We start from the raw sequence: 14,908 nt of genomic DNA, 5'->3' as shown, positions 1-14,908 counted from the left end.
CAGTTCTTAAACCAGTTTTACTTTTCCTAATGGGAATATGTAGAGCTACTTCAGGCATCGGACAAGGTAATGATTTAGGTTTTAGAAGTCCTTGAGGTGTCAGATAGTGATGCTCTGACCCCTTGTCCACTGTGGGTGGTGGCTGGTTCTTCGTTCTGCATCCATCCCCCAAGTTATATGCAGGTTTCTTGAAAGCAGTTATGTTCTGGTCTCAGTTCTCTATCCAGCCTCGGTGACTATCCAGAGCTTACATTTGCATCACTGTGGATATGTTTTCTAAAAGATATGCATGATGATGCAAACGTGCATATAACCTTCACGTACACTAGACCACGTAGGTTAACATGGGGGAGAAAGTTATTACCGGTACAGCTTGACCTGGTCCTGGGAAGCCTCTGGGAATCTTGACATTTTGGGATGTTTCTGATGATGCCTTTGTTGTTCTTTTGCACAGATCCAGTTCTGCAGGTCCCAACGCATGTGGAAGAGTAAGTTTTCCAATTTGCTCAGTACTTCCCTTAAATTCAGTCTTCATTCAATCAGTGTTTATGAGGCCAATTGCTGGGAGTGCATATATGTGTAAGTTTGAGGAATAGCAGTGAGTGACATATAAAGTCTTACAGGTGCTATGATGAAAGCCTGTATTGAGGAGGAGGTCGTCAGTTTCCTGGGGGAGAAGGGTAGTGGTTTTAAAAAGGCTTATTTGAGATGAAACTCAAGTTGAGCTTTGAGCTTAAACTTCCAAAGTCCTCAGGGGGACTGGACCTCTTCCTCTTTGCTGTGTCATATCATGGAGAAAAAAGGTGAATGTGACCTGCTACTGCAGAGCGTGTGTTGGAGTAAAAGCTGGATAGCGCCTGTAAGAGCCTTAAATGATGGCGCAACCTAAGTAAAGGAACAATTCAGCCAAGAGTTTCTGAGGGACTGTAGTTACAGTTCAGTCTTTAGCAGATTAACTTGACAAAAGACCACTTCACATCTGCTTCGAGGGAAGCTACTGACGGAGAGACCTTGATCTGTCCCCTTGGCGGGTTCTCTCTGATGTCAAGCCATTAGTGTCTGCTTTTATTGCCTCCAGTTAAACAAAAAATATCTCTTGAAAACTAAAAGCAGATTTGTTCTACCTGTTTATGTACCATGCTATGCTATTAAATATTAATGGCTGAAGTTCTATATACAATTGATGTAGAAATTGAAAAGTGGACTTGCTGGGTCCTTTTCACATATTTTGCCTTCATCCAGAGCGCTTTGACCAAATGATGATTTGTCTTCTGTGGTTTTGTATGATTTCTCCTTTCAGGCCGCTTTTCTCCAGTCGAGGATAGTGTTTACCACCATAGGGGTATTTTATTTATCTGTGGTTGAATTGAGAGAGAATAGTGGATGGAATTGTCTTATATACTCACTTATACACCCACACACAACCACCCCCCACTCTCTATTACTCCATCATGGGTTCGCGTGGCTTTGATATGTTGTTCCATGCCCTGGACTGTAATTTATCTTTGATATTTATTATTTAATCTCTAGGCCTGCCTTTCTCCCAGATCCTAATGATGGCAGCCTGTATACGCTTGGAAGCAAGAATAATGAAGGCCTGACGGTGAGTATATTTAGCTTCTTTTTGTACTCCAGGGGTTCTAGACCAGCAGTCCTTAAGTGTGTCTGCACAGTGTCTTACTGTGTCTCCCGCCCAGAGCTTTTAAAAACAACCCCTGGGGATTCTGATTCAGGTGATCTAGAGGGGAGCCTGGGCATCAGTCTTTTCAGAGAGCTTCCTAAATGAGCTTTTAAATGTGGTGCCAGAGTTCAGAAACACGGATGCAGACCAGCAGGTTCTCATGGCCCAGCCCATACACTGGAGGATATAGTGTTAGGAACAGGGTTTGCTCTAACTGGTGACCCTCACCTTAGGAGGGAGGGATATAGGGAAATGCTGTCTCCACCTGCCCCACCTTCCAATGACTCCTTAGGGGAGTCATGTGTTATTCCATCCTCATCTCCATTTGAGAATCTAAACCAGTGGTTTTCAGCCTTAGTTATACATTGTAATAACCTGGAATTCGAAAAAACAGCATTGGGACCTAGAACATAGAGCCCAATCCTAGAAGGTCCCGATTTAATTGATCTAAGTCATCAGGACTTTTTTTTTTTTTTTTTTTTGAGACAGTCTCTCACTCTGTCGCCCAGGGTGGAGTGCAGTGGCACGATCTGGGCTCACTGGAAGTGCCGCCTCCCGGATTCACACCATTCTCCTGCCTCAGCCTCCCGAGTAGCTGGGACTACAGGCACCCGCCATCACACCCGGCTAATTTTTGTATTTTTAGTAGAGACAGGGTTTCACTGTGTTAGCCAGGATGGTCTCGATCTCCTGACCTCGTGATCCGCCCACCTCGGCCTCCCAAAGTGCTGGGATTACAGGCGTGAGCCACCACCACCCAGCTTACAGTGTTTTTGCAATAAATGGTGTAGGTCAATTGGGATATCCATATAGGAATGAAAGTCTTGACTCCTACCCCCCACAACACATATAAAATCAGTTCCAGATAGATCACACATCTAAATGTGAAATGCAAAATAATAAAGCTTTAAGAAAAAAAGTAATGGAACCATCTTCATGATCTCAGAGTGAGTAGAGATTTCTTAAATAGGATATTAAAGAACACTATAAATTTAGCAAAAAAATCAATATATTGACTATATTAAAATTAAGAACTTTTCCTTCTTAAGGGGTCACAAAGTATTTGTAGTATGCACATCCAACAAAAGTTCATATTCAGAATACATGAAGAAATCCTATGGTACATTAAAAAAGACAGCCCAGTGGAAGAATGACAGAAGAGAATATCCAAATGGTCATAAACATATGAAAAGATGTTCCATTTTATTAGTCATTAGTAAATGCAAATTAAAGTCACAGTGCCATACTGATACTCACCAGAATGGCCAAGACAAGGGAAGTAGAAAAAGAAAATGTGGTGATGATATGGAGCAACCAGGACTCTCACCTACTGCTGGTGGAAGTGCAGTGTGGCACAAGTGGTTTGGCAAACTGTTTGGCAGTAAGTCCTAAAGTCCTTAGGACCCAGAAATGCCTTCCTAGGTTACAGACCCAATAGAAATGCACGTTTGTGGTTGGGCGCGGTGGCTCACACCTGTAATCCCAGCACTTTGGGAGGCCAAGGCGGGCGGATCACGTGGCCAGGGATTGAGACCACGGTGAAACCCCGTCTCTACTAAAAATACAAAAAATTAGCCGGACGAGGTGGCAGACGCCTGTAGTCCCAGCTACTCGGAAGGCTGAGGCAGGAGAATGGCGTGAACCCAGGAGGTGGAGCTTGCAGTGAGTTGAGATCGTGCCACTGCCCTCCAGCCTGGGCAACAGAGCGAGACTCTGTCTCAAAAAACAAAAGAGAAATGCACGTTTGTTCACCAATGGACACGTGCCCAAATGTACAGCAGCACCATTTATAATAAGCAGAGTGGCCAAATAACATCCACGGTGGAGTGGAAAAATCAACTCTAGAAGAGGCATGCCCAGTGATGAGGACCAACAACAGTCTGACGACACACACCACAGATGACTCGCAAGCGCCACGTTGAACAAAACAAGACAGACCAAAAAGGCCACACACTGCCGTTCACTTATATAAAGCCAAAAACAGGAAAAACGAGTCTCTGCTGTTTTGAAGTTAGGATAATAGTTACCCTGGAGAGTTATGGCTAGGAAGGGGGGCAAGAGGGTGGGGGGGGCTTCTGTTTCTTCACCTGGATGCTGGTTCTGTGGGTATGTTCACTTTGTGAACATTGACTGAGCTGTGTGATGATGAGTGCTTTTCTGTTTGCATAATATGCATCAGTAGGAAGTTTTGAAAGCTTCCAATTAATTCTCATGTGCAACCGAGGATGAGAACCACTTGTCTAGGCTGTAAGTGGATTGTGGGCTTTAACTTGGGTATTTTAAAATTATTTTGTGAATGCCTGTGACCAAAACAGAGGGGAGGAGGGCAAGCTTGTGTAGAGCTGGGTGTATTTCACCTTCAACACTGCTCTCCCTCGGTTTCTCTCCACAGCTCTGTAGTCCTCATTTCTTAAGCAATTTGTTTGCCAGAAACTGGGCTGAGTGAGTTGTATAAGTTATCTCATTTGAATCTCTCAGCAGCCCTGTGGGTGATATCCCCATTTTAGAGGTGTGGAAACTGAGCCTGGAGAAGTGAAGGAATATGTCCAGGGCCGAGTCTTCTCGTGTTGGAGTTGGTTCTTAAAGAGGATGCCCTTCATCGCTCCCTTGTGCTCCTTCCTGGGTTGTGGTTTAGCAGCTCCACAAACAGTGTTTCCCAAGCTTGGGCCTTGAAGCACAGACCACAGGACTCCAGGAGACTGGACGATCTGCAGTGCCTTTCTGATTCTCAGAAACATGTGGCAAAACCCAGTCATTGCAGCCTCTCTGAAGCATTTTTCCTCCTCTGAGGCTTGGTTTGAATGTTGGGATGATGGGAAAATCCAAGTTATTTAGTATGCAAAGCTCTGCTTATTAAAGCTAGAGAGAAATCTTTTCTTTCTTGGAGAAAAAGGTGACCATGCAGTAGAGGCATTTCTATAAAAGCAGGTATCTATAGAACAATTTCAGGAACACAGAATGTTCTAAAAATAAAGTATACTGAAACGAGCACTAACCAAAAGAGCTCGTCAGATGACAGCTGTAGACTCAGAAGAATCAGTTTTATGATGAAATGCAGTTGAAACATTTGGATTCCTTCGAGTTTCTTTTCCTGGCACCTATCTTAACTTCCTCTTTAAAACCAAAAGTCTCCATTTTTCTTGTTTTTCAATAGTGAATTTTTTACTGAAGAAAACATCAGAACTCTTTTCCACCTCAGACTCTTGTGTTGCCCCTGTAATGGCAACTTCTCCTTTCCTTCGAAGCTTGAGCTTGGCACCAACGTTGCATCCCTTCAGCATCAATGTCGTGGCTCCCTCCCATGGGGGCTCTACAAAGGACTGTCATTCTACTCAGTCTAGCCAGCTGTAGCTCTGTATTCCAAGCCAGGACAATTCTTTCTCCCACTCTTAGAATTTCAAAGAATATATAACTTTCCATATTTGTGTAAATATTTTCAGAAAAGGTTTGTGTCACCCCTGGGAAGCACCCTGGACAGGAGACCTTAAGGGGCATCAGCACATGGTGTCAAGTAAAGGAGTGGATGTTTATGGAGCTCAGGGACCTAGGAGCTTGTCAAAATAGATGTGGAAAATTAGCTGGGTGTAGTGGCAACATGCCTGTAATCCCAGCTACTTGGGAGGCTGAGGTGGGAGAATCACTTGAACTCAGGAGGCAGAGGTTGCTGTGAGCCAAGATGGCACCACTGCACTCCAGCCTGGTCAACAGAGTGAGACCCTGTCTCAAAAAAATAAAAATGAAAACAAAGTAGATGTGGAAGCATAGGGTGCCCCCTTCTCCTTGGTATTCAGTTAGGAAAACTCCCATCTGCAAAGTGCTTCTCTCTTTTTAGCAGAATTAGGTAATAGAAACAGACTGCCTGGTAAAATTATAATAATTGCACAAGACTTGGTTAACTTTTTTCCCTTTTTTTTTTTTTTTTTTTTGAAGAAACTTCCTTTTACCATCCCAGAATTGGTGCAGGCATCCCCGTGCCGAAGTTCAGATGGAATCCTCTACATGGGTAAGAGTTCCTGTCTCCAACCCTGAAACTTGTGTCTCTTTGATGTAAGTCCCAGAATCTGGGAAAGTGGCATGTGGAGAGAGAGGGCGCAGGCACCGCCTTGCCAACCCTTTCTTTCCTGGGTTGTGCTTCAGGTGCTGTTCTCCCCAGGATCAGCTGACCAATTAAGAAAAGGTTCCCCCAACTTGGGAGAAGAATTGACATCATTAATATGGTTACTCATTTAACAAGCTTTTAGTTGCTGTGTTGACTTAGTCCTGAGATTCCAAGATTGCAACATACCCAGTGGCAAATGGATGAAATTTAAAGTGAATACAATCGTCTAAGCCAAGAAAGGAAAGCCAGGCTCTGCCTGTTAATTATAGGGCTTTCTTAGTATTTCCTGCTATCGGAATATTTGATAAAACAGCACTTAATAGCTTGCCTAGATAAACTGCCTTCATACCTATGGGGTCACAGCTTTCAAAGCATCAGATCACCTGCTTTTCTTTTACCGTGTTGCTGCCAAAATGTCAATAAAAAAGCATTTGCAACACAAAGGAGAGCTGTATTTATCTTGAAATCATAGTAGTAATAATAGCCCGTATTTATACAGCAGCTTTCTTTTTGAGGAACTGAAAGTGCTTATTGCCTATTCATGCCTCCAGAAGCTTTATGTGTATTTCTGGGTCTCAAGTGCAGGCCAGACTTCTAAGGTTTTGCTCAGGACACTGGGACGCTTGCTTCCTTCCACACCTTCAGAATGAGGGACTCCCAGCCTAGGAATATGGAGGAAACAATCAGCACAGATTTTTCTCTCTGTGGGCCATGCCCTGGGAACATCTGACAATCTTCTGACCATCCATGTCACTGTGTCCTATCTGGTCTTTCAGCTTTTGCCAGCGATTCACTTATAGGCTGCTTAGGGTATTGTCTTCTCATCATCTTTGTGCTGTGCCCTCTTAAGCGAGTTCATTAAACATATTTAAGAGCATGGTAGTTGCCCAGTCTATCCATTAAAGTAATAGCTGAGTTATGTAAACTCTAGTGGTCCTTGAAGTAACCAGGTATGTCATGCCAGATGGAAAAGGTTAGTGGTCTTAGCTCTGTTCCCCTCTACCTTCAGATCACATTCATACTATGATTTTGTCATTGAGAACAGAGTTGTGATCCACGGGTAAGTTGCACACATGTAGAGCAGGCATGTATGCAACATCTGTTAGAACTTTAGAAGTATAGCTTTAGCAAATTCTAGGCCGGGCACAGTGGCTTACAACTGTAATCCCAGTACTTTGAGAGGCTGAGGCAGGAGGTTTGCTTGAGGCCAGGAGTTTGAAACCAGCCTGGTCAACATAGTGAGACCCTGTCTTTACAGAAGAAACATTTTTTTAAAATTAGCCAGGTATAGCCCAGGAGCCTGGTGGCTCACACCTGTCATCCCAGCACTTTGGGAGGCTGAAGTGGGCAGATCACAAGGTCAGGAGATCGAGACCATCCTGGCCAACATGGTGAGACCCAGTCTCTACTAAAAATACAAAAACTAAGCTTCATGTGGTGGCGGGCGCATGTAGTCCCAGCTACTTGGGAGACTGAGGCAGAAGAATCGCTTGAACCCTGGAGGCAGAGTTATAGTGAGCCAAGATCGTGCCACTGCACTCCAACCTGGGTGACAGAGCAAGACTCTATCTCAAAAAAATAAAAAATAAATAAAAATTAGCCAGGTGGCCGGGCGTGGTGGCTCACACCTGTAATCCCAGCCCGAGTCAGGAGAATCATGAAGTCAGGAGATCGAAACCATCCTGGCTAACACGTTGAAACCCTGTCTCTACTAAAAATACAGAAAATTAGCTGGGTGTGGTAGCACGTGCCTGTAGTCCCAGCTACTTGAGAGGTTGAGGCAGGAGAATCATTTGAACCTGGGAGACAGAGGTTGCAGTGAGCCGAGATCGCGCCACTGCACTCCAGCCTGGGCGACAGAGTGAGACTCCATCTCAGAAAAAAAAAAAAAGAGCCAGGCATAGTGGCACATGCCTGTAGTCTCAACTATGAGGAGGCTGAGGCAAAAGGATCACTTGAGTCCAGGAGTTCGAGGCTGCAGTGAGCCATGACCACACCTCTGTACCCTGTACTTGGGTGACAGAGCAAGATCCTGGTCTCAAAAAAAAAAAAAAAAAAAAATATTCAAAGCCTCTGTGACCTTCCTCAGCATCTCAATATTCTGCTTCTAAGAGTCTCCAAAATAGGAGACTTTTCCAATAAGTTAGGAAGATACGAATGACCACCAGAGATCATGCTTTACAAAACAGAAATATACACATCACAGTGACTGTGTTGACCTTCACATTGGAGGCCGGTGCTACTGACTCTCCATTGCTAGGATGCTGTTGGGTGTATACCATTGATACATATGCTTTGGATTTTCTTAATAGTGTTGTTTACCGTGCTGTCTGCCTGTCATAATCAGCTGACCAAGATTAGGGGTATGGTCCGAGGCCAGGGAATAACTTACTGGCTGGGACCAGGGGCCGAGACAACTTTGACCTCCTTAGCATCAGATTGCAACCAACTCCACTGACCAGTCCCAGGTACTAGTTAATTATAGTCATAAACAGTAACTGTAGATCCTTCTCAGTGGGGGCTAGTTAGTAGGGATGTTGAGAAATGTGAATGATGGTTATTAGGGAGATAAACCCCTGGGCACATTTCTGTATTTCTGTAGATCCCAGTCCATGGGAAAAGGGTTACCCTTCACAGGCAAGACTTTTCATATTTAAAGCCACTCATCAAAGCAATAAAATCTAACTTGAAAGTTTGGGGAACTTTTTGAAACTATAATTATGTTATTAGGTTTGGAGGAATTTGTATACCATGATTAGGTTATTAAATTATTATAAGACCTATGGGCCTAGAAGTTTTATTGTCTCTGCATTACCATTTACATCATCACCTTAGAAATGACATCCTAAGAATTTCAGGTCTATGTCTCTCAATACAGAGCATCTTGGCTGCTAGTTTGGCAGTGATACTTTTTTCCATATGGTGTAAACGATGATGTGTTTTTGTGTCCTTTCAGGTAAAAAGCAGGACATCTGGTATGTTATTGACCTCCTGACTGGGGAGAAGCAGCAGACCTTGTCATCAGCCTTTGCAGATAGTCTCTGCCCATCAACCTCTCTTCTGTATCTTGGGCGAACAGGTAAGAAATGAACCTTTGTCTTCTACAACCTGCCTGTTTCCAGAAGGGATCGGAAGAAGCTCCCCAGCCTCTTTCCCTAGAAGGTGGCCAGAGCTTCCTTTTTCCAAACACAGGTCTGATCATGTCATTTTCCTTTATAAGACCCTTCAGTGTCCCCCACTGCTCAAGGGATACAGTCCAAACTGCACCACTGCCCAGAAAAACCCCTGTGATGTGACTGCCACCTCTCTCGCCTCATTTCACTCATTTCAAAGTTTCCTAGCCGGGCGCGGTGGCTCACGCCTGTGATCCCAGTATTTTGGGAGGCTGAGGCAGGTGGATCACCTGAGGTCAGGAGTTCGAGACCAGCCTGGCCAACATGGCAAAATGCTGTCTCTACTAAAAAAAATACAAAATTAGCCGGGTGTGGTGGCGGGTGCCTGTAATCCCAGCTACTCAGGAGGCTGAGGCAGGAGAATCACCTGAACCTGGGAGGCGGAGGTTGCAGTGAGCCAAGATCAAGCCACTGCACTCCAGTCTGGGCAACAAGAGTAAGACTCCGTCCCCCCACCCCCCCCAAAAAAAGTTTCCCAATTAGGATGAACTGCCTGCAGCTCCCAGAATGGCAGTGCCATTTTTAAAGGCTTGTAGTGGTGTGGCCCTCTCCACCAGGTATGCCTGTTTTTGCCTATCTGGCAAATATCCTCTTTTCTTGCACAACTCTGCTCAAAAGTCACCTTCTCTGTGAAGCCTCTTCTCCAGCCTCTCGGCCTCCACCCTGCTCAGGAACACCTGGCTGTCCCGTTCTAGGGGCACACGTAGCAGTTAACAAGCCTGTTGTGACAGCCATCTCACCCCTTGTCATTGTCCCTTTACAGGCATGGCTTGCACCCTCTTTACCGCACCATTTTCTGTTTCCTCCTTTTTCAGCCTCTTTCTTCTTAACTCTTGGCACTGCATATTTATAAATTCTATGTGCCTACTTCCTGCCTCCCTCACTAGAATATCAGTTCCCTGAGGGTACGACTTTGTTTTGCTCACCTGCTGTCTCTCTACACCAGACATATTGCCTGATGTGTAACAGGGGCTCAATGTTTGAGTGTATGAATGGGTGAGCCCCATTACTGCAGAGACCTGCCTTACTCATTATCATATGTGCAGCACCTCACACATGTCAGGGATGCCATGAAACTTGTTGAACGATACTTAAAGCTAAAAGGAGAAACAAAAAACATTTAGAAGGAAAAAATTATACCAAAAACCTAGGATGAATTCATTACAATTGAGCACTACATTTAGGTCTAAACTTTCAGACAGCCAAGGATTTGAAAAAAAGAGAACCTTCCTGAAAGTGTTGGGGAAAGCACTGCATTTCTAAAACTCAGTGAGACTAATCTTGGACCCTGCAGAAGCTGGCTGGGCTCTCCTGGGAATGGGTGGAAGGTCTTAGACTGTAAAAATCAGGTATTCCAGCTTCTAACTGTAGTGACTGCTTAGGATTTATGTGTTTACCTTTTCCATCAAGTAAATTCTTACAGTGGCCCCAGCTTCATCCAGATATAAAACTTGTGTCGTTCTCAGGTGAAACTGTGGTGTTCAAAGGAGCTGGGATATGCATGAGGTGGAATGTGTGTGCATAGGTGTGTAAATCCATTGCCTCCATTGTCTATTGCTGCATGGCAAACCACCCCAACTTAGTGCCTTAAAACAAGCATTTTATTGTTAATGATTCTGTAGGGAATTCAGGAAGGACTCAGCAAGGACCCATCATCTTTACTCCACATGCTTGGTTGGCCTCACTCATGTATCTGAGATTTCGGTTCACTTCCATGTGACCTTTCTCCATATAGATAGCCTGGACTCTTGACATGGCAGCCGGGCTCCCTCTTGAGTAAAAATGGGTATTACAGTGCCTCCTAAGGTCTGGGCTCAAAAGTTCTAGAACCTTCCTTCCACTGCAGTCTGTTCGTTAAAGCAAGTCTCAAGGCCAACTGAGAATCAAGGGTAGAGATACAGACTCGGCCTCTTGATGGCAAGAGTAACATGCATATTACAGGAATGGGAAGAATTGGTGGTAGTGACCTTTAGAGATGTTCTACCGCAGTCCTCCCTCAGGCTGTAGTAATTTACAACCCTCCCACTCCCTCCAAAGACCCCCAAAATCCAATCCCAGCATCAGTCCCAAAATCTCATGTCTCGTGATCTGCATCAGGTCTGGAGGTGGATGATGTTCTTCAGGTGTAGCTCCTCTTGATTGGAGACCTGTGAATTAAAGAGACAGGGTCTTTCTCCCCTTCCCATCCCCCACCCAACATACAGTGGTGAGATGGAGACAAGATAGCTGCAATAAACATGTTCACTCAAAAAAGGGCAGGAAAGAGAAACACATATCACACATTGGACCTTAGTAATTCTGAAATCTAGCCAGGCGCATGTTTTCAGGTTCCCCTCCTCCAGGGGTAGGGAATATTCCTTCATTAGGGCCCAGTTTTGCCCTCTGGGATTAGTTCCCTAATATAGTGCTCTCAGTGGCTCTTGGTTCTGCCCTCTGAGAAGTCCTTTCTTTTCCGTAACAAATGGCCAGTTTTGTATCTTTCTCAGTCTGTTCCTTGTCCATTGAAATGGGATCTAGAAACCCTTTTTTTCAATTTAACTGTCTCTGATCCTTTTAGTTTATGCTAATACCACTCCTTTAAAAACTATGTGAGCTTCCCATGTGTCAAATTATGGTCTATTCCATTAGATAAAAACCATACCCACAAGTCTCTAGACTTTGGAATGTGAGTTTAGAATTCCTTTGATGCAGAGGGTGTATGAGGAGCCGCCTTAAACTCTTTTGGAGGTCTCAAAGAAGGATCTTACAGCTTAACCTTTGATTTTATTGATCTTTACCCTGAACCCATTTTTTGTTGCTGGCAGTACCCTGGATTTGATCTTTTCCCTAAAGTTATTTTTTATAATGAGAATCTTTTCCAGCAGTATTCAGTCCTGGACCCTTTATATTTCCTCTGTATTCTGCTGAATAATTTCTTCCTCAGCTCATTTGTCTCACAGTATATCATAGACAGCTAAGAGAAACCAACATTCTCTGCTTTCTGTCTGGAAATCTCCTTAGTTGGATCCCTGAGTTGATTAGATATTTTTTCTGTCTTCCAAGTTACTGCAAGTAATAGTCATACTCATCATGGCACCCTCCACAAGCTGGGTCACCCCTTTTCCACTTTGAATAGCAGTGCCCCCTCTGCACTAGCAAGTCTCCACCAACCTTTTTGTCAGCCTCCCAGCCTCCACCTACCAGCTGGTCCCAAAGTCAATGCAACATGCTTTAGGTGTTTGTTATGGTGCCATCCTGCTTCAAGGTGCCAGTTTTTAACTATCAGCAATCCATTGCTATGTAATAAGGCACCCCAAACCTTAATGGCTAACAATAACAACCATTCTATTGCTCACGATTCTGTGAGCCATGAGTCCAAGGGCATAGCAGGGGTGGCTCGTCTCTGCTTCCACATGCTGTCGGCCAGGCTCACTCGTGTGTCTGGGACTTCAGTTCTCCTCACATTGCCTTTCTGTATCAAAATGGATAGTCTGGACTTTTTGGCCTACAGTTTAGGGAGGAATTGTTTGTAATTAGATAAGGACCATACCTCAGTATGTACTGTGGCCCCTCTGTGGTAATGGGCTGGCTGGTCTGTGTTCTTTAGAATACACCATCACCATGTACGACACCAAAACGCGAGAGCTCCGGTGGAATGCCACCTACTTTGACTACGCAGCCTCGCTGCCCGAGGACGACATGGACTACAGTAAGTGCTCTCTGCTGGATTTCACAAGCTTGAGCCAGTACTTTTGACCTATGTGGAAACAGTTGCTCCAGAAAGTAGGATTTTCTTTTAAGATACTGTTTGTCACCAGGTTCTTTCTTTCCATGGACTTTTCATGGGCTTATCGTAAATACTTCCCACAGTCAATGTGCAGGGACCTTGGTGAAGTCTGAAGGCAAACCGAAGTAAAATGGTGACAAGCTTAGCCAGAGAGGAAGGAGGACACCCCTTGTTGAGTCTTTCTATGTCACAGAAGGAATTTACTGCAAGCCCATGGAAAGTAGAAGTAAAATCAGCATAGGATATTAGCAACCCTGTCAAGAAGGCCTCTCTGCAAATGTGACTCATCCTTAGTTATTTCTGCAGTTAACATTCACCTCGCTCAAATGAAAACTAAAAACCAATTCTGTCACCTTAACATTGGTGTCAAAGTTGGACTCTGCCTTTCCTGGTCAAGGACCTAGAATATTTTCGTTTTTCTCTGAGGATTCCTTTGTGAATCTCATGGGACAGTGTCAGTGGTTCAGGTCTGACTTTCAGGGTGTTTTTTTGTTTTTGGGGGGGTTTTCTTGAGGCAAGGTCTCCCTCTGTTGCCCAGGATGTGTGCAGGGGTGCAGTCATGGCTCACTGTAGCCTCAAACTCCTAGGCTCAAGCGATCTTCCCACCTCAGCCTCCTAAGTAGCTGGGACCACAGGCACGCACCACCACTCCCCTACCTCCCCTGGCTAATTTTTTTTTTTTTTTTTTTGTAGAGATATGGGTCTAACTATGTTGCCCAGGCTTGTCTTGAACTCCTGGGCTCAAGTGATCTTCCCACCTCAGCCTCCCAAAGTCTTGGGCTTACAGACATGAGCCACCACAGCTGTCCCTGACTTTCAGTTTGATCGATGGGTTTCAAGTGACTGCTATGAAATGCCAGATTAATAGGCATCTCCATTGGCTCCTTTCTCCTCAATGTTTACTGTCACTTATTGAATAGAATGGTAAAGCACATCACCAAATAAATTGCCTTTGGGAGAGTGATCCTATCCTGTGTTTGTAAGCCAGCCAGCTCCCAGTGTCTTGATATTATAGAGACTAAGTGAGTTCATTGGAAACAAGTGAAATTGCTCAGAGGAGATCTGAGAATATTCCAGAAGTCTTGTTTCCTCTAACTGAGTGACTACAGCCTGCCACAAGAGTAGAGGATGTGGTTTCAAGATGGGGTGAGACTCAGCATGCTTTGTTTATTTGATCTGTACAGAGATGTCCCACTTTGTGTCCAATGGTGATGGGCTGGTGGTGACCGTGGACAGTGAATCTGGGGATGTCCTGTGGATCCAAAACTACGCCTCCCCTGTGGTGGCCTTTTATGTCTGGCAGCGGGAGGGTCTGAGGAAGGTGATGCACATCAATGTCGCCGTGGAGACCCTGCGCTATCTGACCTTCATGTCTGGGGAGGTGGGGCGCATCACCAAGTGGAAGTACCCGTTCCCCAAGGAGACAGAGGCCAAGAGCAAGCTGACGTGAGTTGGGAGCTCGGGGAAGGAGAGGGCGGCCGTGGCCTTTGTGTTCTGGTGCTGTTGCAATGTAGCAGGCCCTGCATGGGAGGCCAAAGACAGGACAGTCTCTGAAGCCATGAGGAATATCCAGAGCCACGTCTGCTTCGTTCGGAAACCTCAGAATAGAAGAACTGAGGGGCACCCATTAAAGCTTCAGAATTCTTAAATATTACATAAAAATCATGAGTGGGAGGTGCCGGGCACCATGGCATACACCTGTAATTCCAGCTACTTGAGAGGCTGAGGTGGGAGGATTGTTTGAGCACAGGAGTTTGAGGCCTACCTGGGCAACGTGGCAAGACCCTCCCCCTGCCGCCACACACACACAAATACAGGTGGGGATAGGAAAGAGACTGCCAGTGTAAGTATACTTTGGATCTATCTTAGGTGGTAGGGATGCAAGAGATTTTTTTTTTTTTAACTTTCTATATTTTCTAAATTTTTAGGTTATATTCATTTTAAAAATCAGAAAAAAATAGTTAACAGTGTGTGTCCAAGACTCAGCAGGCTTCTGTTCTCCATCCCCCTGTTATTAGCCTATCACTGAGTCACTTAAACTCACCAAGCCTCAGTTTCTTCATAGAGTTGTGTGGAAGATCAAATACGATAATGTGCCAGAGAGTATTTAGATTGTAAAACACCATTCAAATGTAAGATATTCATTGAGAGAGGTTTAGATAATGTAGTGGATGACCGATCAGGTGGGC

General features: G+C 44.7%; 1 protein-coding gene across 1 annotated transcript in view; it reads left to right on the top strand.

The window, feature by feature from the left end:
• Positions 1-14,908, top strand: part of ERN1 (endoplasmic reticulum to nucleus signaling 1) — a 91,194-nt gene that overhangs the window by 49,833 nt on the left and 26,453 nt on the right. The window contains exons 3-8 of the mRNA XM_025361529.1: positions 455-488; positions 1,531-1,603; positions 5,612-5,684; positions 8,737-8,859; positions 12,540-12,641; positions 13,904-14,165. Of these exons, the coding sequence (XP_025217314.1) occupies positions 455-488; positions 1,531-1,603; positions 5,612-5,684; positions 8,737-8,859; positions 12,540-12,641; positions 13,904-14,165 (667 nt within the window). The remainder of the gene's footprint in view (positions 1-454; positions 489-1,530; positions 1,604-5,611; positions 5,685-8,736; positions 8,860-12,539; positions 12,642-13,903; positions 14,166-14,908) is intronic.

The sequence above is a fragment of the Theropithecus gelada genome, chromosome 16, assembly GCF_003255815.1.
Source record: "Theropithecus gelada isolate Dixy chromosome 16, Tgel_1.0, whole genome shotgun sequence".
In the NCBI taxonomy this organism is placed as follows: Eukaryota; Metazoa; Chordata; class Mammalia; order Primates; family Cercopithecidae; genus Theropithecus; species Theropithecus gelada.
Note: the sequence above shows the minus strand (reverse complement) of the source record. Positions and strands in the feature narration are given on the sequence as shown.